Genomic DNA, 20,243 nt, shown 5'->3' on the forward strand with positions numbered 1-20,243 from the left:
TATTGTACAGATTTCGTGAGATGCAATTGACTAAATTACAAGACATTAAGACAATTAGGGATACTAAGTTGAGTTGTAAATATATCACATGTTTCATGTCAATAAGAAAAAACACTGTTAAGAAAGATAAGTCTCATAGTATGTATATAACGAATCCCATGGTAATCCCATGGTTCACGTGTATGGCTTCAGAGAATCTAACTCGTAGTCGTAAAAAGGAAAACAAGAATTGGACCGACAATTAATCCGCACTGGAATCTTCGGTATGTCTCATGACTCCATGCAATGAGAAAAAGACAGGACAAAGACTGAGAGAGATGGAAGAAGACATACAGACGAAACGGCCGTTGCGATTTAGCCATGTGTCATATACAAGTACAAAATGTGGAGGGCCACATGAGTTTTCTTAATAGAGTCGTATATAGTCGTCGACTACGAGTGGACGGTGGTTCTTCTTCAGCTTTTTACGGATTGTGTTGACCTTGGTCAACCTCTTATCGTGTGTGAACTCGTTCGTACCGTGTCTCTCTTCGCGTTCTGTCTCTAAATTTAATACTAGTCAAAATTTATCAGCGGGAACTATTGTTTCCTATCAAAATAACATTTTTGTTGGCAAGTAGTATATTTGATGTTATTGTAATAATGCAAGAGATTTGGATAGGAACTAGGAACTAATTTAACGAATACTATGATTTATTAACAAGATTAGGTGCACCTAATAATAAGAAACATCCAATTTAGGAGTGAGATTGCAAAAAAAAAAAAAAATGAAAGTCATTTGATAAGATTAGTTTCGTGAGTTGTTGCGATCACACACGTTCACGCCATGCGGGACATTTTTAATTTGGTTTATTCTTCTTTACGCTCGTTTGTTTTAGTGGAATTATACTTTTCTTCAGTCACATAAATTTCAAAACTAACTATCTAAACTGAACTAGAATCAGTATTCAGTAATAAGCCTAAAAAGAGGAATCCTTTACTGACCGATAAAAAAAAGCATTGCAAGCATCGCAAATTAGTACTGAGTTTAGTCATGTTTTCTGTTAAGTCACCACTGGCATCATTTCTTATCATGAGCATCAAATCCTTCCTAATCAATATCATTAAAAGGTAAAAGATTCCATCTACGAAACTTTAACCTACTCTATTTTTGTTTCTTTTATTCGATAGTTTTTATTTTAAGAACGAAAATATGTTTGCACAAAAAAAAAAAAAAAAGAACGAAAATATGTATTGGTCCAAAACAAAAATATGTACATATATTACGATCCCTAAAAGATACCTCTTGGTAAAATAGACACGTTCATCAATCAATGAATTACACATAATAGAAAGATAAAGATGTCTCTATTGTGAAATGTTACAATATCGAAATACATACAAGGCAAACAACAAAAAAGTCTTAAAAGTTTTTTTTGTCTAGAGGTCACAAGCATGTATTGTAAACTAAATATTTACTACTATGTAGCTCGATGTGATTTGTTCTGACCTAACCAGACAAGCAGACAATTATCTTCAACCCCCAAAATTTTCTTCCTTTCAATACTTCTCTTCACGCACATGCATGCACATACTCGGTACAATATACCCATCTATCAATGTTCGAGAAATCGCCCTGGGCGGCCGCCTAGGCGGCGCTTAAACGCTAGGCGGCACATACCCGTCCCGATTTCACTGTAAACGGTTGTATTAGGCGGGTGGTTTAGTATGGCGGGTGGAACGGTGATTAGGCGGGGTAAATCGGTTTAGTCCGCTTAGAGTCCCTTTATTTAACGACACCGTTTTAAGTTTTTTAGTGAAATATTTAAGCTGCGTTGTTTTGAGCTAACCTAGATGGAGAAAAAAAGCCGCACAAATATAGAAGCTACTGTTCATCTTCTTTGATTTTGAAGTTCTCGTAAAGCGATCCTAACTGCTTCTCAATCTCCAATACTTAGTGCTCCAAAAACAATTCTCGTGTAAGTTCAAGTTGTGATTCTAATTATATTTTAAAAATTAATTATTTAGTCATCAAATTGTCGAATTTTAGTGTGCTTATGGTGATGGAATATGATGTGAACGTGCTTCCTGTTGATCGTGAACCGTGACACTTAAGTTTACTAGTTTAGTAGTTTAGTAATAATAATTCTGTATGAATATTTAATTGTCAAGTTTGTTGTTGTGACTCTTTTGTTTAATTGTTTTGTTTCTTTCCAAAATAGATAATGGCTTCGTCATCAACATCAGATTCTACTACAGTTCCTGAGACTACAAATTTGCAGAGAAAATCAAATGATGTTGGCTGGGAGTTTGGAATGTTGGTAAATCCCAAAAATTTGGACAAAATGAAATGCAAATTATGTGGAAAGGAGTTTTCTGGAGGAATACATAGACTGAAGCAACATGTTGCTAGAATACAAGGGAATGTTGCACCTTGCCCAAAATCTAAAAAAGAAGACCAGGAAAAGTGCAAGTTAGCAATTCTAGAAGCAAAAAATAAGAAGAAAAGAGTTCGAATGGCAGATCTGGAAACTAGAAAGACGGTAAATATTGATGAAAACCAAGAGGGGGATGAAGAAGTTATTGAGGTAGAAGGGATGGGAGCAAACAAAAGTGCTCGCATGCTTGGTCCTATAGATAGATTTACTTCAAGCATCAATCCTGAAACTCCTAAAGGTCCAATATTGACACAACAACAACAGCATATCAAGAATGTTATTGCAAAGGATAGATTACATGTGGTGCATCAATATGTTGCTAGATGGGTGTATTCTCATGGCATTCCTTTTAATGCTATTGCAAATGATGATTTTAAGAGAATGCTTGAGGCTGCTGGACAATTTGGACCAGGTGTTACTCCACCTAGTCAATATCAGTTGAGGGAGCCTTTGTTAAAGGAAGAGGTTGATCGAGTGAAAGGTTTGATGAAAGAACAAGAAGATGAGTGGAAAGTGAACGGCTGTTCCATTATGACAGATTCTTGGTCAGACAGAAAAAGAAGATCAATCATGAATTTGTGTATCAACTGCAAAGAAGGTGCCATGTTTCTCTCCTCTAAAGATTGCTCTGATGATTCCCATACAGGTGAATATATATTTGCGTATGTCAATGAGTGCATCGAAAAATTAGGTGGAGATCATGTAGTTCAAGTAGTAACAGACAATGCCACTAACAACATGGCTGCTGCAAAGTTGTTAAAAGAGGTGAGACCCACCATATTTTGGACCTCTTGTGCAACGCATACAATTAATCTCATGGTGGAAGGCATTTCTAAACTTCCTGTGTTTGAAGAAACAATTAAAATGGCGAAGGCATTTACCATTTTTATATACGCTCATCACCAGACCTTGTCCATGATGAGAAAATTTACTAAGAGAAAAGACATTGTTAGGCCTGGAGTAACTAGATTTGCATCTGCATTTCTTACTTTGCAAAGTTTGGTAGAGAAGGAAGAAAGTTTAAAGATGATGTTTGCTAGCCATCAATGGAAACAATGTAAATGGGCAAAGCATGCTAAAGGACTCGCAGCCCGTAACACAACAACCAGTATGGAATTTTGGGATGGTATGGAAATGTGTTTGAAAGTCTTTGCACCGTTGGTTAGAGTACTTAGATTGGTTGATGGAGATCAGAAGCCGACAATGGGTTTTCTACATGGAGAGTTAAAAGAGGCAAAGAAAGAGATATGTAAGGCACTAGGAAATCTTGAGAAGAATTATAGACCTGTACTTAATATCATTGATCAGAAGGGTAAAGATCGACTTGATAGTCCTCTTCATTGGGTGGCATATTTTTTGAATCCTTATTATTTTTATAAGGATTCGAGTATCCAATTCGACCGAGATGTGGTTACCGCTACTTTTAAATGTGTTGATGCATTTTTTCCTAATGATCTTAATACTCAGACATTTGTCATCAACACTGAACTTTCAATGTATACAAGAAAAGAGGGAAACTTTGGACATCCAACAGCCATTAAAGGATGCTCCAAGAATGATGAAAATTTTGATCCAGGTTTGTTTTATAATTATTTTTTATTCTGAATATTTTTTATCTATAATTTACTAATAAACTTATGTATTTGCAGTTCAATGGTGGAACTTTTATGGAGTTGAAGTTCCTAAACTACAAACAATGGCAAAAAAGATTTTGTCTTTGACGACTAGCTCATCAGGATGTGAGCGTAATTGGAGTACTTTTGAAGGGGTATTTACTTCAAACTACAAGATTTCTTTCTTTAATAAATTAATAAAATTGTGGATTTGTCTCTCATTTATTAAATTATATTAGGTGCACACCAAAAAGCGAAATAAACTTGAAACAAAACGGTTGAACAATCTTGTTTATGTCCAATTCAACATGAGACTGTTGGCCAAACGAAAGAAGCAAAAAGATAAGAATATGGACATACTAGTTGCAAATACTGCTGTTCATGCTCAAGATTGGATTGTTGAAGATGCATATGTGGAACTAGGAGACACAACCACACATGAAGATTTGGTTAGGGAGCTTGATGAATCTGATGAAGGCGAAGAAGTTGATATTGATTTTGAATCAGATGATGAGCATGGATTTTAGAAGATCAGAGCTGCTCTTAGGAAGTAGGAGATAGTGATTAGAATCATGATCATCATTACAATTTATTTATTTTTAAAAAAACTAAAATTTATTGCTGATCTTTATAACTTTGATTCATATTCTTTTATTAGGTTGAAGTGTTAAAGTCTATATGATTATTTTATTATATATATATATATATTATTTTATTCAAACCCGCCTAAACCGCTTAAAACGATTAGGCGCCGATTAATCGTTCTAGGCGCTAGGCGGAGGGATGCCGCCCACTCTCCGCCTAGCGTTTTTTTGAACACTGCCATCTATGTATCCTTTTAATTTCTTTTAATAAATCAATTATGTAACTGCGTCTACATCAAGATGCCGAATTGAAGAATTAAAAGTTTTTAAAAAATATTGTTGTATTTAGGCTTCTGACTCTTTTATATTAGGTGCTGAGAAGCTACAGACGACGCAGTGATGGGAAGCTGTAATGAGAGAATAAAAAAGCAAAAGAAGCAAAGCTACGAATTGTCACTACTCAGTCACCTTACCCCTTGCTTCCATTTTCTGCTCTCTTCTCTACCCCATAAAAAGAAACCAACTACAGTACAATTCACTACAAGACACCAAATCTCTCTGTTTTTCTCCTTATTCTCTTTTTCACCCCTTTTGTTTTATAAATTACATCTAGGTCCTCCTCTGGCTGCACTTCCCATCCCCATTTTACGACTAAACCGAACTCAAACCGAAAGCATACCAAGTTTTATTGCAGAGAATTGAACCAAACTTTTACCACTAATCGGAAAACAAGGTTCTATTTCTGTAGACATTCCAAAACAGAACAGAACACACTAGCCTAACTCTAATAAACTAATTAGTAACGGGTATGTATGTTACTTTGATTCAGCCTTTTGCTTTCTTTCTTTCTTTTTTTTCATATATTGAAAATATATAGTAGTTTGGTATAATACAATGAAACATTTGTATAGTAAGTGATCAGGACGATGCTTTCTTTTTTTACACGTCCTTGCTTTGAAAACCTTTTCTTTTTTTGACAATTATGCCTTGTAAACTTTTAAAACCATGAACCATTTACCTTCTTCAATCGTCGTCTTCTTGCGCACCCGACCCAGGTTTGCGGAAGAGACTCATCATCTGACTAATTAATTCCTCAAACGAAGGTCGTTTTGCTGGATCACTGTTCCAAGGATAGAGAACAAAGATTATTAAAAAACGCTTTTCCGAAGTTTTGAGGGTGGATTTGATGAAACAATTTATACATATATCAGTCTTACGTTTGCCAACAATCCTGTATTATGGATGCGATCCGGGGATTTAATCCTTCAGGTAAGTCTAATCGTCGATCCATGAACCCGACTACTCCAACAACCTAATTAAAAGTTGATAGTATTACAATCTTAAGATTAATACAATCTCATGATTTAGCTATACTATCCTAACGACATCATTCCAGAGATACCTGAATAGAGTTTAGACGGTCCCATGGTATTAAAGTAGTCATTAGCTCCCATAAGATGACTCCAAAGCTGAACACATCACACCTATTACAAGTTTACAACGAAAGTATTGAGTTTTTTTTTACTCCAAGGGAATGTTCAAGTTATCGAATAATATTGTCAAAAAAAAAGAGAATAAAAAAGGGTTTAGTATGTTCATATTATATCAACCGTACTTCTCATTCGAAGGTTCACTTCTGAGAACTTCAGGAGCCATCCACTGCGGCTGCACTTAGAAAACAATGAAAAATGATTAGTAACAGAAATCCAATAATGTTTTGTGGATTAAAAAAACAGAGATGACATTTACGAAACATTACAGTTCCTTTCCCGGATTTAGTACTCAAGAAGGTTGCGTTCTTCCACTTTGACAACCCAAAGTCTCCAACCTAGGGAAGAAAGAGTTGTCAGTACATGCAGTAATAAGCTCAGTTTACAGGTATTCATGAATGCAACTTGAGTAAACTGAAGCCTTTGTACCTTGACATTCCAGTTTCTGTCCACAAGTAGATTGGACGATTTCAAGTCTCTATGTACTATTGGAGGATTTCTGCGATGTAAGTAATTCATTCCCCGAGCCTGCAACAAAAATAGAGAACCCGAACTCGCTCAGCATTTCATATGTTTTTCTTTCATTGGGAGGGAGGTGGTCTTTGGAAGATCAGAGTCTTACAACATCAAGTGCCATTCTTAGACGACGTTTCTTGTCCAATGGCTGATTCGAACTATGTAGTATTTTGAAGAGACTCCCTCTAATCACCAAAACCGGAAGGAAAAAAATGAACACAGGGTAATTTATACAACACACTCGATAATGAGCAACACTACATCCAGATCCATAGGTCAATGATCTCACCTTGGCATATACTCCATGACTATGGCAGATTTTTCTTCTGTGCAAACCGCTCCCATAAATAATAGCACATTCGGATGTCTCAGTTTCTTCATAATGTTGATCTGGTGATATTGATCCCAACTGATTTATTTTGTCTGGCACAGATTATTTCTCTAAACACTTGCATAGCAGAGGGAAGTAAATATGCGTACCTCCTTTTTGCACTCCGTCAATGTCATCGCATTGTAATCACCCTCGAAGTATACCTTAATAGCAACATCCTGATCCAGATAGATTGGACTACTTAATAACTCATCTGCACTGATACAGGAACCATTTTTGAATCACATAACAAAAAACTTACTGATCCATTCCAAACTCCACGATGAACCGCAGCAAATGAACCTGTGATGTAACACATCATCGATTTAAACATACAAGACAAAGATCTGTACTGAATTTTGCATATCTAAACCGTGAAAATGAGTACAAGACTCTGGTAAACGAAATGCACCTCTCCCGACCTCCTCCCCAAGTTGTAAATCTTCCCATCGTATCTCACATGACGAATCAGTAACGAATCTATTATTCCCTTGGTTGGCAGGAGTTTGTTGCTTATTGATGCTGACTCCAAGAATTGGCAAGGGATCGCCGCTAGGACGAGTATTCCAAGCATCTTCTATCTCACCATTTAGGTCCGACATTTTTGTTCCCCGCATGCCAGACACCAAACCACTCTCTAGTCCTCTGGGAGGTTTCCTTTGTCCCAGATTCCCAATATACTGAAAGCGGTCTCCATTATGTATCACATCATTGAAATCCTCATCTCCATTCCCATAGACATCTGAAAATCTAATTTCAGCCTTTTTTGGTTTTCCATTGCCATTGTCTCTGAAAGCCGTATATGTAACTGCATTAGAAGCCTTAGAACTAGCTCCACTGCCACAGGCTGACTTATTTATACCATTTCCTAAGATAGGCTCATTCTCTTCATTTCCTTGGTTGCCAGTAATCTTTCTTTGCAGCTTCCCCAAAAACTTATCCGCCTACACTAGTATATATGTAGATTCAGAATCATTGTACTAAGACATTCTAATGAGAAGTGTCCTGTTTAAGTAGACAACAAAGACTTACCAGTGAACCATACTTCTCGAAAGTTGTGGAGGCAACAACAGGAACATTTTCATCTCGGCTCCTAGAATTCTGATTTGCATTGACAGAATCATCTCCATTTCTCTGTGGTCGAAGCTTCGACGCCTTCTTGGTTTGTGCACGAAACAGCAAAACAAACTATCATTCATCTTGCACAAGTTTTTTTTTTTTAAAAGGTACAAAAAACTTCGAACACTCAGGATGCGAGATTTACCAGGTTTGAATCAGTTGATGAATACTGTGGGACAACTGGAACCTGTGGTGGTGCAGCAATCTGAGCCCTGGGAAGGTGCCATTGGTGCTTTCTCGAATTTGATTGCTGTCTATTACTATGTGATTGTTGCTGATGCTCGTTACTTAGTGGATGCATCCTATTGAAAAGCGTCGCATCACTCGAGACAGTAACAACACCAACGAGCTCACCATTTTCATAAACAGGGCTTTTAGTCACCAACGCCATGAATAGTTCACCAGTTTTCTTCTGAAACGGAAACTGACCAGTCCAAGTCTCTCCACGGCAAACCCTATTCCTGATACCCGTAAGGCTATTACGGTATTCTTCGGTTACAAGCACATCAATCGTTCTGTAGCCAACAACTTCCTCAGCATACCAGTGGTAAAGATTCTCAGCAGAACGACTCCTAAGATAACAAAAAAAAAAAAAAAATCTCTTCACTCAGAAACGCATAGTATATTACCCCACTTGCATAAACAAAGAATCACTAATTATAACTTTGTTTAACTGCTTAATCTACAGAACCTTAAGCAGATTCAGATACTCCAATCTCGAATTTTCATTTGTAAAACTCACTAAATAAACTAAATTCATCAGGTATAGCGGATCACAGAAGGCAAATCAATGGAACAGTACACTCCTCCCTGATTTAAGCAAAAGCATCTACAAAACACCATAGATGAACACTACACCGAAGGAAGTTATCAGTCTCTCACCAGAAAGTAATTTCTCCAGACGCGGCAGATGTTACATGAATCGCGTGTCCCATCGAATCCATCAAAGTCCGATACGCACTATCAGCGAAATAGAATCCTGAAACCGCTCTCTCCCAAGTCGCCGTCGGATTATCCCAGGAATCCGCCGCCTCAGCCTCCGCCTCCGTTTCCAATTCCGCCGCAGGTTCCTTACCGGTTCGACTCTCCTCCTGAAGCAGCAAGTCATCAACGTCCTCCCTCAATCTCGCTTGGCTCGTCTCCATTCTCTGACACCACTCCACCAAAACCTGGTAGAGACTAGAATCCGAGTTATTCCCGGCCATGGTACTCGCCGGAGAATTGGTTTGAGCAGTCGCATCAAGATCCGACTCTGGTAAAATCCACAAATTAAATTATAAATTTAAAATAGACGAAGACAATCTTGTGCTCCACATTTGTTTATTAATTTTTTTTTTTTTTTTTTTCAGCTGCTTCTTTAATTACGTTAGTGACGTTATAATTAACAAACCCCAGCTAATAACTAAACACTCCGACGCATTAAGCGTATGCCACGTGTACTTAAGCTAATGAGCTGCTGACACTTGTGGAATTGCCGATGTAAGAGGAAGATTTGAATTTCGAGGATAGACGAAATTGTCAGGATTTAAAAGTGGTGATTTGACGATATTAACCTTGATGATAGCTTTAAATTACGATACAGCCTTTCTTGTTGCCGCCGCCAGTGCCTAAAAAATATCAAAAGGGACCTTGACATGTGTAATTTGATTTCATTGATCGATATAGGCCTTTCTAGTGTATTTTACATTCTCAGTGTCTCTAACTAAAAAAGTTCAAGTCGAATAACAAATCAATTCTAGATTTAAAAAAAAAAAAAATCAATTATTAATAGTCTTCAAATCATTGTAGAATAGTATATTTAAATGTAGTCAACTGGATTTGTTTCAGTTTAATCTAAACACTTGCTTGTTCCTGTAACACAAATTGAAATAGCCAAGCCAAATGACCACAATTCTCCAAACTCCAAAAAAAAGAGCATGATCATCATCATGAGCTAGTTTCTGATTATGGGTTTTATAAGATTTTTTTGTTGGGCCTAAGGCCTTTTTACGTTTTAAGGCTTATATTTCCATATATTTACCGCAATTGACAGAAAAAATATGTGGTAACAAAACTGTAAATACTAAATAAGCATCAGGTAAGAAATTTATAATATTGAACACAATATATTTTAATAGAAAAAATCTCAAATATATATATATATATAAAATATTCAATCGAATTAATTTTTTTTTTTTTTTTTTGTAAAGATTGGGAATTTGGGATACCCCAAACCTAAATATTAGTATCTTAAATAGGGGAATATCCTGATTCCTGAACCGTACAGCGAAGAAAATTTACAAAAAGAATAAATATTAAAATAAAGTAAAATCTAAAACCAAAAAAAAAAAAAAAGAATGAAGGAAAGAAGAACCAAAAAAAGGCTTTAAACTCTGAGAGTCGCCGATCCAATTCATCTTCTTCCACTCTGCAATTTATTTAGGAATTTACATAAAACATTATTAATTCTTTGCCTCCTCCTACACTCCAGCTTTTCAAACACACACAAAATCTTCTCTACGACGATACTTCCTCTCTCAAGGTTTCTCGTTAATGGCGACACCCACTCAGGAAGCAATCGACACCTTTATGAGCATCACCGGCGCTTCCAATGCCGTCGCCGTTCGGAAGCTAGAGGTGATTCGTTTTCACTTTTCTTCTTCTATTGATTAGAATTTTTCTTTTCTTTTTGGGTAACTTTAGGATTTGATCATCAAAATTCCTTTTTTTTTTTTCTAAATATGTTCCCTTAATAATAGTATTGTTTTTAGTTCAAAATTTTGAAGTTGATTTTGTCAAAATTTAGGTCATCCGATGATCGGATTAAGTTTTTGTTTGGAACGTTTCTGCTGTTTCATTGCTCTGTGTACTGTGTAGCTTATCGATTTTGGTATTTGTTCATTGATTATCTAAACAAGTCTGTGTTACCTATACGCATTGTGAAATTTTGTGGTTTAAGTTGGGAAAAAAGTTTCGTTCTTTTTTTTTGTTTTTAGGGTTGTTAAATATGCTGAGGGGTTTAAGTTGATTGTTGGAAGTTTCTTCAAACTTCTTCTTGTGTACAATTTAGTTTGGGTTTACAACTTATTTATTGGGTGCTTTATGCCATTCTATAGTCTCTGTATTACTTGTCGCGTTTGCCTAAAACTTACATGATTTCTTTGTTACAGGAATATCGTGGGAATCTTAATAGAGCTGTGAATGCGTACTATAATCACGGACATCAAAATTCGTATGCCCTCCTCCCACTCTTTTCTATCTTTGTTGCTACCTTGCATGTTTTTTTTTTTTTTTNTTTTTTTTTTTTTTTTTAGACGTGTGTGTGACTCCTTCTTATCATCTTTGTGCAGACTATATGAAAATCAAGCTAATATCCCTCAGGGTGATGCAATGGATACAGATGGTGATGTGACTCCAGCCCTCTCAGAAGCTAGAACCACGGTCCCCTTCCCGCGCCGGGATCCTCCGATGCCACCTCATCCAAGGGGTGTCAGGCAGATACCTATAGAGGTTAAGGACAGCAGTGTGCCATCAGGTCGATCTAATGATGCTCCTTCTATTGAGGATGTGACCCAGACATCTCGAGCTCATAGTCCAGCTCCCCAAGAGGCGGTCATTTTAGAATCTAATGATGATAGTCAGTCTGCTCCAACCGGACAAAGTAGGAATGCTATACCTGTTGATTACAATGACATAGAAGAAGATATGATTCGAGCTGCTATTGAGGCCTCAAAAATGGAGACTGGGGTAAGTTTTGCTTAGATAATGGAAAGTATTTAAACTTAATAATTAGGCATAGGCACAGCCTGCTCGTTTTCTGTTTACCTTGAAGTCACAAGATTTATTCAGTGGTTTCTATTGTTATATAGGTACCAAGGAATCAGTCGCCTGAAAATGAACAGTCTCGCATGGAAGATGATGATAACGCAGCAAAACCTGTCACAGTGCAGTCAGCAGAGGAAGAAGTGTTGCGCAGTGAAGGTTGGAAGGCTTCATCCTCAGAAAGAGAAGCCTCTGAAGTTTTTCCTATTCCAGGACAGCAGGGTACCCGAGCCTCAAATGGAAGGTTAGTTTGTTCTGTTTTGTTTTGGAACACCTTTTGTAGTCCATCAGTTTGTCTTCTGTTTTTCCTAGAAAATGTCCCAAGAAATTGTTTTTACATGTGTAGACTCGTAGCACCTAGCTCACTGTCTGAGGATGATGATGATGATGATGATGATGATGATGACGACGATGACTATGATGATGATGATGATGATGACGACGATGACTATGATTATGACCCTGATTATGTTGACGAGGAACTCATTGAACCCCGTGTTAGGCACAGACCAAGACGTGCGGTTTCTCGATCTCGGGCCCCACTTAATGATGATCTTCCCCAAGATGCAATTATTCATTCAACTGATGCTGACAATGGTTTTCCTTCTGAGGTAGTGAAGCATATATGTGTGTTTCCTATATTTATTAATCAGATTACCTTTACTTTCAAGTAAGAATCCTAGAGTAATTAGTGGCTGAGCTATTACTCTTATTACATGTTTGGTTTAAGTGGGGAGGCATTTCGTCTGAGGAACATGATGAAGCTGTCATGCTAGAGGCTGCCATGTTTGGAAGCATTCCTAATAGTGAATATCGTGTTCCTTATGCACCATCTTATCCGCGAAGGACACAGCGTCCACCCTCACCGTCATTGACAGCTCAAAGGTTGATTCGAGAACAGCAGGTTAGAAATATTTTTTTGTTTCTTTCCTCCCCAAAGTTGTTTGGAGATTACTTTTTTAATTGATCTATCCTTGTGACAGAATAAAAGTAATGGGCAAAGAGTTTAACTCTTTTAGGTTTTCGAAGGGATTGATAAGTTTTTTCTTTGTTGAAATGTGAACTCATGTAGGACGATGCGTATCTTGCATCGCTGGAAGCTGACAGGGTAAAGGCTGAGGCTCGTCTATTGGCAGAAGAAGCTGCTAGAGTAGAAGCTCTTGAAGAAGCAAAGAGAAAGGAGGAAGAAGCTCGCAGGAAGGTCGAAGAGGAACAGGTGCGCTTCTGGTTATACATGAGTCTCTCTAATCCTGTGTGTGAACAGGTTATCCCGAATGTTATGTTTTGAGTGGTTACCAAGATCCTGCACTTGAATAGAGAAAGAGTACCCAAACCACATAAACCTTTGGAAAATGGATGTCTATACTTTCTTGCATTTACGAAAAAATAGTTAGAACTAGCCTCCCTACTAGGTTTAAAGTCTCATAGGTACTAAGCTGTAGGCGGTATTTGGATGAGTTTCTTCAGATTCTTGAAAAACCAATTTTTTTATTTCTCTTACTAGGAGCTGGAAAGGCAATTAGTTACCAAGGAAGCGTCTCTGCCTCAGGAGCCACCAGCAGGCGTAGAGAACTCCATTACACTTCAAGTCAGACTGCCAGATGGCACCCGCCATGGCCGCCGGTTCCTTAAATCCGACAAACTCCAAGTGAGTATCCCAAAAGCAGCTTCATTTATCCTCAGACAATATGAAAAACCTTACAACCCACTAAGCATGTCTTCTTTCTCATATGCAGTCACTTTTCGACTTTATGGACATCTGTAGAGTTGTGAAGCCCAACACTTACAGGCTGGTAAGTGGTTTGTGCCAAAAAAATGCTATATTCAAAATTTCGTTGGAGACTTTCTTTTATTCTTAGTTGGTAATGTTTGTGTGATCAAAAACAGGTAAGGCCTTTTCCACGGCATGCTTTTGGCAATGGGGAATGCTCATCGACTCTAAACGATGTAGGTTTAACAAGCAAACAAGAAGCATTGTTCTTGGAGCTGATCTAAAATGGGTATTCTATTGGGGTCTATATAACTTATTCTTTAGGTCTCTTTTTATTTTTCTTCATAGAAAGTTGTTTCCTCTTATTGTTTTATTGAATATTGAATCCAAGGCTGGCTTTTACAGGAAAGGTTTCGTTTTCGCCAATATACATCTTCGTATTCGTTGGCTTTTGTTGGATGTGATATTCTCTCTTTACATATATTATTAGTATTGGTGTTGTGGTGGATACCAAATTTACCAGATTAGCAAAGATATAATATTCAAAGCTAAAGTTTTGGAATTATAGAACTATAGAACTCATTGTAGCGGGATCGAACTTTAATGCTCAAATTTATCCTAGAGCTACTCTCTCAAATTAAGAGATCAATTGTAGTATTTAGAGATCAAATCCACAAAGACTCAAGACTACACAATAAAGAGTTTTATAATTAAGTTAAACAGATTAATTTAATCGAAATAACAATGAAAAATATTAAATAAAACTGTTGTAAATTCAGAAGATCAAATAGCTAGTTCTAGGGAATTTTTCAGAAAATTATGGAATATCAAATCAATAAATTAATTAGGATTCAAGCATTTAAAAATCAGATCTAGAACTCTAAACTCTTCTGTAAAATAAATCAGTTCTCACTGCAAATATAATCTAAATGTAAAACCAGAAAATCCAAATCTCTTTGCAAAATTCTAGATTAAAAAATCAGCTTTAAAAACAGGTTTAGATAAGTTCACAAAATTACTAAATCAAATCTCTTTGCAGAAAGTAATTTTCCTCATCAAGAGGTTTTATCAAGAAAATCAATTATATTCTCATATCAATTAATAATCCTAAGATCTAAATTCAGATGACTAATCAAAGATCTAGCATTAAGAACAACCTATGATGAAGATCTAGAAAGAGAATGAATCCTAAATAAACAGATCTAATAAACCATAAAATCCCTGTGAAAACCCTGAACCTAACAAGCAAACTACTCAGACATGTTTAATGAAGAACAAGACATAATTCTGAATAATAAGAAATTGAAATTAAAATAGTAAAGAGGGAGTTCAAGAATTCTTCTCTCAAAGCAGTTCAGATCTCTCTCTCCCAAAAGCTCTCAAAATCTCACAGGGTTGCAGAAAAATAAAACTTGCTAGAAAATAACTTAAGAGTTTCTAAAACCTAAAAATACTATTTATATGTCAAAAAACACGTAAGGGACTAAAGATGCAAATATGGAAAACTTTGGGGTAGATTTGTAAAATTTCCAAAACTTACTTCTCTCTCGGCTAAACATGGTGTCGATCGATGCTAAGGCAGTGTCGATCGACACTCTCATCCTTCCTCGGCTCCAAGTTCTCTTCTTTAACTGAATTGCTCCAAAATCCCTTCTAATTGCTCCATTTTGCTTTTTTCATTCCAAAATCCTAGAAAATCTGTTAAAACTCTAAAACATCCTTACAAAACAAATCAAAAGACTCTAAAAGACTCCTAATATCATGGTTAAAAACCATAAAAACCATGATATATCAATATAATACAAAAATCCAAAAGATTATGCAAGTGTCTTAGAAGTTTAAATTATAGATCTAGACAAAATAATTGAAGAGAAAAAACAAGAAAAGAAGAGGTGATGGAGGATGAAAGACATTAGAAGCTATAGTTATATAAAAGCAAGTTGGGACAGTTGAGGGAAAATTTATATTTGATGTTAGTGGCAAGTTCATAACTAATTCTCCTTCGTTCATGCTTCATCTTATGGGCCATTTTTGTTCCTTACCACCACACCATGAGTTTGTTACATTTTTAGTAGTCTATAAAAAAAAGTTCAAATTTACACCATGAGTTTGTTATAACCAAATGGTCGTAAAATTTGTAATTCAGATTTGACTTCTAAAGTTGTATTGTCAAAAAAAAAGTTCTAAAGTTGCATTATATTATTATACTTTATCCAACTCATGGGAAACCAAAGAAAAATAAAAGTGGACTGAAACTATGAAACGAGTCGGGTAAACGGGTTAGTCGGCGTTGTTAGTGGAAAAAAAAAACGAAGGAGACGACAAAGAGACCAGGTCGTTCACGGCGTCGGCTGTCGCAAACGACGACCTTAAACTTTTCTTGCCGTCGTCAAAAAAGTTACACAAACTCCTTACTTACACACGCGCTTTATCACGTAAACGTCACGCGTACACAGGAGGACCACTTAAAACATGCATGTATATTATTTTTCTCTTGCATAAGAATTTCCCGGCAACGAAACCAACTTCTATCTTGTCCTTTAATTGCTTAACCAGATTCATATACTTTATATAACAACTCAAACCACTTGAAAAGGATAGTTTTATGTTTTACATTCAATTTTAAAAGTCATTCTCATGACAACAAATTCACTCTCATGATTTATTTTTATTTTTTTTTAAAATGGACAGGTTATTAAATACTATTGATTATTAAAGCTTTTTACAATCAAATCAAACAACCTTTGTAACATTCATTACTTAAAATCAAATATATCTCACAAATCAAATGTTTCATCCTAAAATAATCAATTAGAAGAGTTGAGTGTACAATGAAACGAATCTCGTTAGATGCCAATAAATCAAAACATGGAGAGACAAGGTTTTTAAAACACATTCAAATGCCTATAATTCCCACTTTCTTCTATATCCAAAGAATCCAACAAAAACGGGGTCGTGTTCCCATCGTCTTCACCATCACATGATCTAGTCATGAGCTCTTTTGATCTATGAACTTCGACTTCCCAATCAGTCGTAGCCAACACAACCAACATCGAAACCAGGTATGATCCTTGCGCCGCAAAGAGACCGAGCCACAGTCCCTTGAAGTCAAACCCACTAAAGAAACTTAACCATATAGCCACTGGCATTCCCACAAAGTAGAAACAACACAAGTTTATGTTTGCTCCTAACTTAGGTCTCGCACTTCCTCTCAACACTCCACAAACTGTGGTCTGAGGACAGTTCCCTAGCTCGCAAAGCCCTATGATAGGCAAAACCATAGAAGTCAACTTCACAATCTCTTCCTCATCCGTGAACAATCTAGCCCAGCAGTTCCTCACCATGAAAGCGAAAAACATGGCGAATAAACCTAAACCTAGGCTTAAACCTAGTCCTGTTCTCGCGGCTACTTTCGCTTTATCAGGCTGATTCGCACCTAGTTCGTTCCCAACACGTGTCGAAACGCTAACACTAAGAGAAGAAGGGAAAATGTAGACCAAAGCGGTGGTTTGGATCAAGATTCCCATAGATGCCACAGTTGCTTGCGGGTTAAGTAACAGTCCACATAGAAGAATCATGATTTCGTACCACCACCATTCGAGACAAACCGAGACACAGCTAGGGATTGCTAACTTCATTAGAGATCTCCATCCTTTAAAACAATCCATCGAAAACCCTCCCCAAGTCTTGTCGTAAACACCGGAAAACACAATATAGATGATCAGAAACCCTAAGAGATTGACATTAGTCCAGATTGCTCCCAAAGCGACTCCTTTAAGTCCGAGACCAAGGGAAGAAACGAGAAGGTAGTTGATCGGAATGTGGAGCAATACGGCGAAGAAAGCAGAGTAAGTAAGAGGAAGAGTGATCGATTGAGATCGGAGGTAGATACGGATAGGGTGTAAAAAAGATTGGAGAATCAGATCAGGGAGAGAGAAGAGGATAAAGATCTCAGCTTGGTCCGAGATTTCTTCGTCTTGTCCGAAGAACAAAAGGATCTTTTTGATGTTGAGCCAGAGGAGAGAGATGGGAAGAGAACAGAGGAGAAGCAAAAGTGTGGTTCTTTGCAAAGCAAGGCCTAAAAGTTTGAATCTTTTGGCGCCAAAGGCTTGAACACAGATGGGTTCCATACCAATAGAGAGACCGGAGAGGAGAGAGTAGCCTGTGATGTTTGCAAAGCCGAGTGCGAGCGAGCCGCCGGAGAGAGCAGAGAGATCGTTGAGACGGCCGAGGAAGAGCATTGAGATCATTGAACGAGAGTAGAGAAGTAAACCAGTTAAGATCATTGGGAGAGATATTTTGGCGATTGATTTGGCTTCTTGAATCAAAGAGGAGAGATGATTCGGGTTAGGATTTGGATCTTGTCGGTGATCTGTTTGGTTCTTGATGATCAAAGGAGCTGCCATGATTACAGGTTTGAGAGAGAGAGAGGACAGAGAAAAAGAGAGAGGATGATGAAGAAGAAGAAGAAGAAGGTATTGTTGATGTGTGAAAGGTGTGCTATAAGTTTGAAATTAAGTGACTAATTATGCTTTATTGGGAACAAGAGATGTTATTTTGACTAAGATATTAAGTCTTAATTACAACATAACAATTTTGGCGGTTTTTGACTAGCCATTATGTCATTTCTTCTTATGACTCCGTCTTCATCCTACTACTACCGAGAAGACACTATNAAAAAAAATTTTTTTTTTTTTTTTTTTTTTTTTTTTTTTTTTTTTTTTATCATTTGTGGGAAATTGAAATACAAAAACAAAAAAAAAGTGTCCAAGAAAATATGATTTTTTTCAGATTTGGAATAACATGAAAATTTACGTTTATTTGGATTTCCAGGGGAAATTTCCCTTGTAAATTGTATTTTGGAAATTTTTTTATATATTTCTAGAGATACATTACAAGTTTACAACTAAGCTGAGATAGAAATGAGACGTTTGTTGGGGTTTCTATTCTTAAAAAAAAAAAAACCAGTGTAACAAATTGACTCGTGTCGTTATCTTCCTCACTTTTAATAGTATTGAATTTGACTATTAAAAGGATTCTTCAAGGTGCCAAAAAAAAAACAAGAAATTGTTTTGTAAAACTTACGTATTTTTTACAGAACCTCAATTAATTAATTAACTGCTCAAAGTAGTAGTAGGCTAATAGGGAACACATGGACACAGATCATACATATACCAAAATGGCGATTAATTTGGCTTCTTGGATCGGTATGATCACCACGAATTGAATTGGTTGGACAATCTGATGTAAAATACATGTGATATTATAAAATAATTTTCCATTTGCTCGAGTCTTTGACCAATAATGTATAAGAAATCTCCTTATTTTTCTGTATAATATGATACAACTTCGTCCCATTCTATTTTTGTCAATCCAAATAATAAATTAAGCAACTATAGAGAGATTGATATCAAGTTGTTTCGAAATACGTACTAAGATTTAAAATTTCTGGACCCTTTGTTAATATTAAAATTCGGAAGATGTTGATGCTTGCAAATTGCAATAAAGTGAGAAATTATATGGAGTACCTATTTAATACATATTATAAATTGCAAAATAATTATTGGACCACCCTATTCATATAGTCGAGGGGAAAATTCTAGTTTGGCACAAAAGAAAAGCTTACTTTCATAATTAGTTTCAATTGAATATTTTTTTATGAGGTGTTTATATATATTTGGAATAAGAATTTATTGTTTGTGCATAAATATAATACGAGGTCACATGCTTCACCTCTATAGAATGTGGACCATTAATATATAGCTTAAGTTGAGGGATGATGGGATATAATAATAACATTATCTTATCACAAGCTATGTCGATCGTTTATTATATTATAATAAATAATTCACAACCGTAAATAGAAATAGAGAATATATGAAATACAAATAATAATTAAAATTTTAAATATAAATGATATGACAAAATTACACATTACAAATATAATTAAAATCTACTTATTTTTAGAGATTTTATATTTGATTTTCTAAATGATAAGAATTTTCAAATAAAAAAGATTCAATCAATTTTTAGGAGAGTTTTGCTTTCTAAATCTTTAAGTGACCCGATATACGAACGAAAGAGAATTATTTACATCAAGAACTAAGTTTTCTTTTAGAGTAAACTTGTTGTCTAGTATTAGACCTATAAAGTTAATAACGAATCACAAATTAGATCAAATTATGTTTTATTGATATGATAAATTCCAAGATTTAAGAATGTACTGCATTTTGATGATATCGAATATTATTTTAAAATGATGTGAATGTTTAGTTATTCTCTTCTTTTTCTGTGAAAAAAATTTAAACTTGGGTTAAGGTAATCTTGAAAAGAAAATATAAGGTTAAGGTTATCTAGGAATCTAATAGAGTACAATTAGATAGATTTTTTTCCTTGACTGTTAAACTGTGTTCCTAATTCTCATTATCCTGTCAATGTTCGATTGTATTTTTCCTGTAATCAGTATAACACATATATTTAATGGTTTGTTATCCATATACATTAATCTAGAAACAATATCTTCATATATATGATCTTAAACAAGAATATCTTGTGAGACAAAAGATGCCATATAGTCAAAAATGTTCAAAAAACTATAATATCCTTGGCATGGAATGAATCA

The 20,243-nt window shown here is 35.9% G+C and overlaps 4 protein-coding genes across 5 annotated transcripts; 2 read left to right on the forward strand and 2 right to left on the reverse strand.

Moving 5' to 3' along the window:
• Positions 1,809-4,557, forward strand: LOC104727821. Its single transcript, XM_010446890.1, has 4 exons — positions 1,809-1,958; positions 2,202-3,993; positions 4,067-4,185; positions 4,270-4,557. The coding sequence occupies exons 2-4, from the start codon at positions 2,205-2,207 to the stop codon at positions 4,555-4,557; spliced, it is 2,196 nt and encodes a 731-aa protein (XP_010445192.1). The 5' UTR covers positions 1,809-1,958; positions 2,202-2,204.
• Positions 5,476-9,404, reverse strand: LOC104722724 (dual specificity protein kinase shkE). Of its 2 annotated transcripts, none has more exons than XM_010440936.2 (14): positions 8,992-9,404; positions 8,255-8,681; positions 8,023-8,148; positions 7,403-7,934; positions 7,253-7,293; positions 7,101-7,169; positions 6,910-7,010; positions 6,727-6,805; positions 6,534-6,632; positions 6,374-6,442; positions 6,230-6,279; positions 6,017-6,098; positions 5,832-5,926; positions 5,476-5,734 (listed from the first exon to the last, which is right to left on the reverse strand). In XM_010440936.2, exons 1-14 carry the CDS (start codon positions 9,312-9,314, stop codon positions 5,638-5,640), a joined length of 2,190 nt encoding a protein of 729 aa, XP_010439238.1. In that variant the 5' UTR covers positions 9,315-9,404; the 3' UTR covers positions 5,476-5,637. The 2 variants fall into 2 exon arrangements, with proteins under 2 accessions (XP_010439238.1, XP_010439239.1); XM_010440937.2 differs by having other exon boundaries at positions 8,023-8,145; positions 8,992-9,402.
• Positions 10,440-14,049, forward strand: LOC104722725 (plant UBX domain-containing protein 13-like). The gene is made up of 10 exons (XM_010440938.1): positions 10,440-10,725; positions 11,259-11,320; positions 11,439-11,835; positions 11,958-12,154; positions 12,257-12,521; positions 12,641-12,814; positions 12,983-13,126; positions 13,415-13,558; positions 13,647-13,703; positions 13,798-14,049. The coding sequence occupies exons 1-10, from the start codon at positions 10,642-10,644 to the stop codon at positions 13,903-13,905; spliced, it is 1,632 nt and encodes a 543-aa protein (XP_010439240.1). The 5' UTR covers positions 10,440-10,641; the 3' UTR covers positions 13,906-14,049.
• Positions 16,355-18,106, reverse strand: LOC104722726 (protein DETOXIFICATION 49-like). The gene has a single exon (XM_010440939.1). It carries the CDS (start codon positions 18,025-18,027, stop codon positions 16,507-16,509), a length of 1,521 nt encoding a protein of 506 aa, XP_010439241.1. The 5' UTR covers positions 18,028-18,106; the 3' UTR covers positions 16,355-16,506.

The sequence above is a fragment of the Camelina sativa genome, chromosome 11 (assembly GCF_000633955.1).
Source record: "Camelina sativa cultivar DH55 chromosome 11, Cs, whole genome shotgun sequence".
In the NCBI taxonomy this organism is placed as follows: Eukaryota; Viridiplantae; Streptophyta; class Magnoliopsida; order Brassicales; family Brassicaceae; genus Camelina; species Camelina sativa.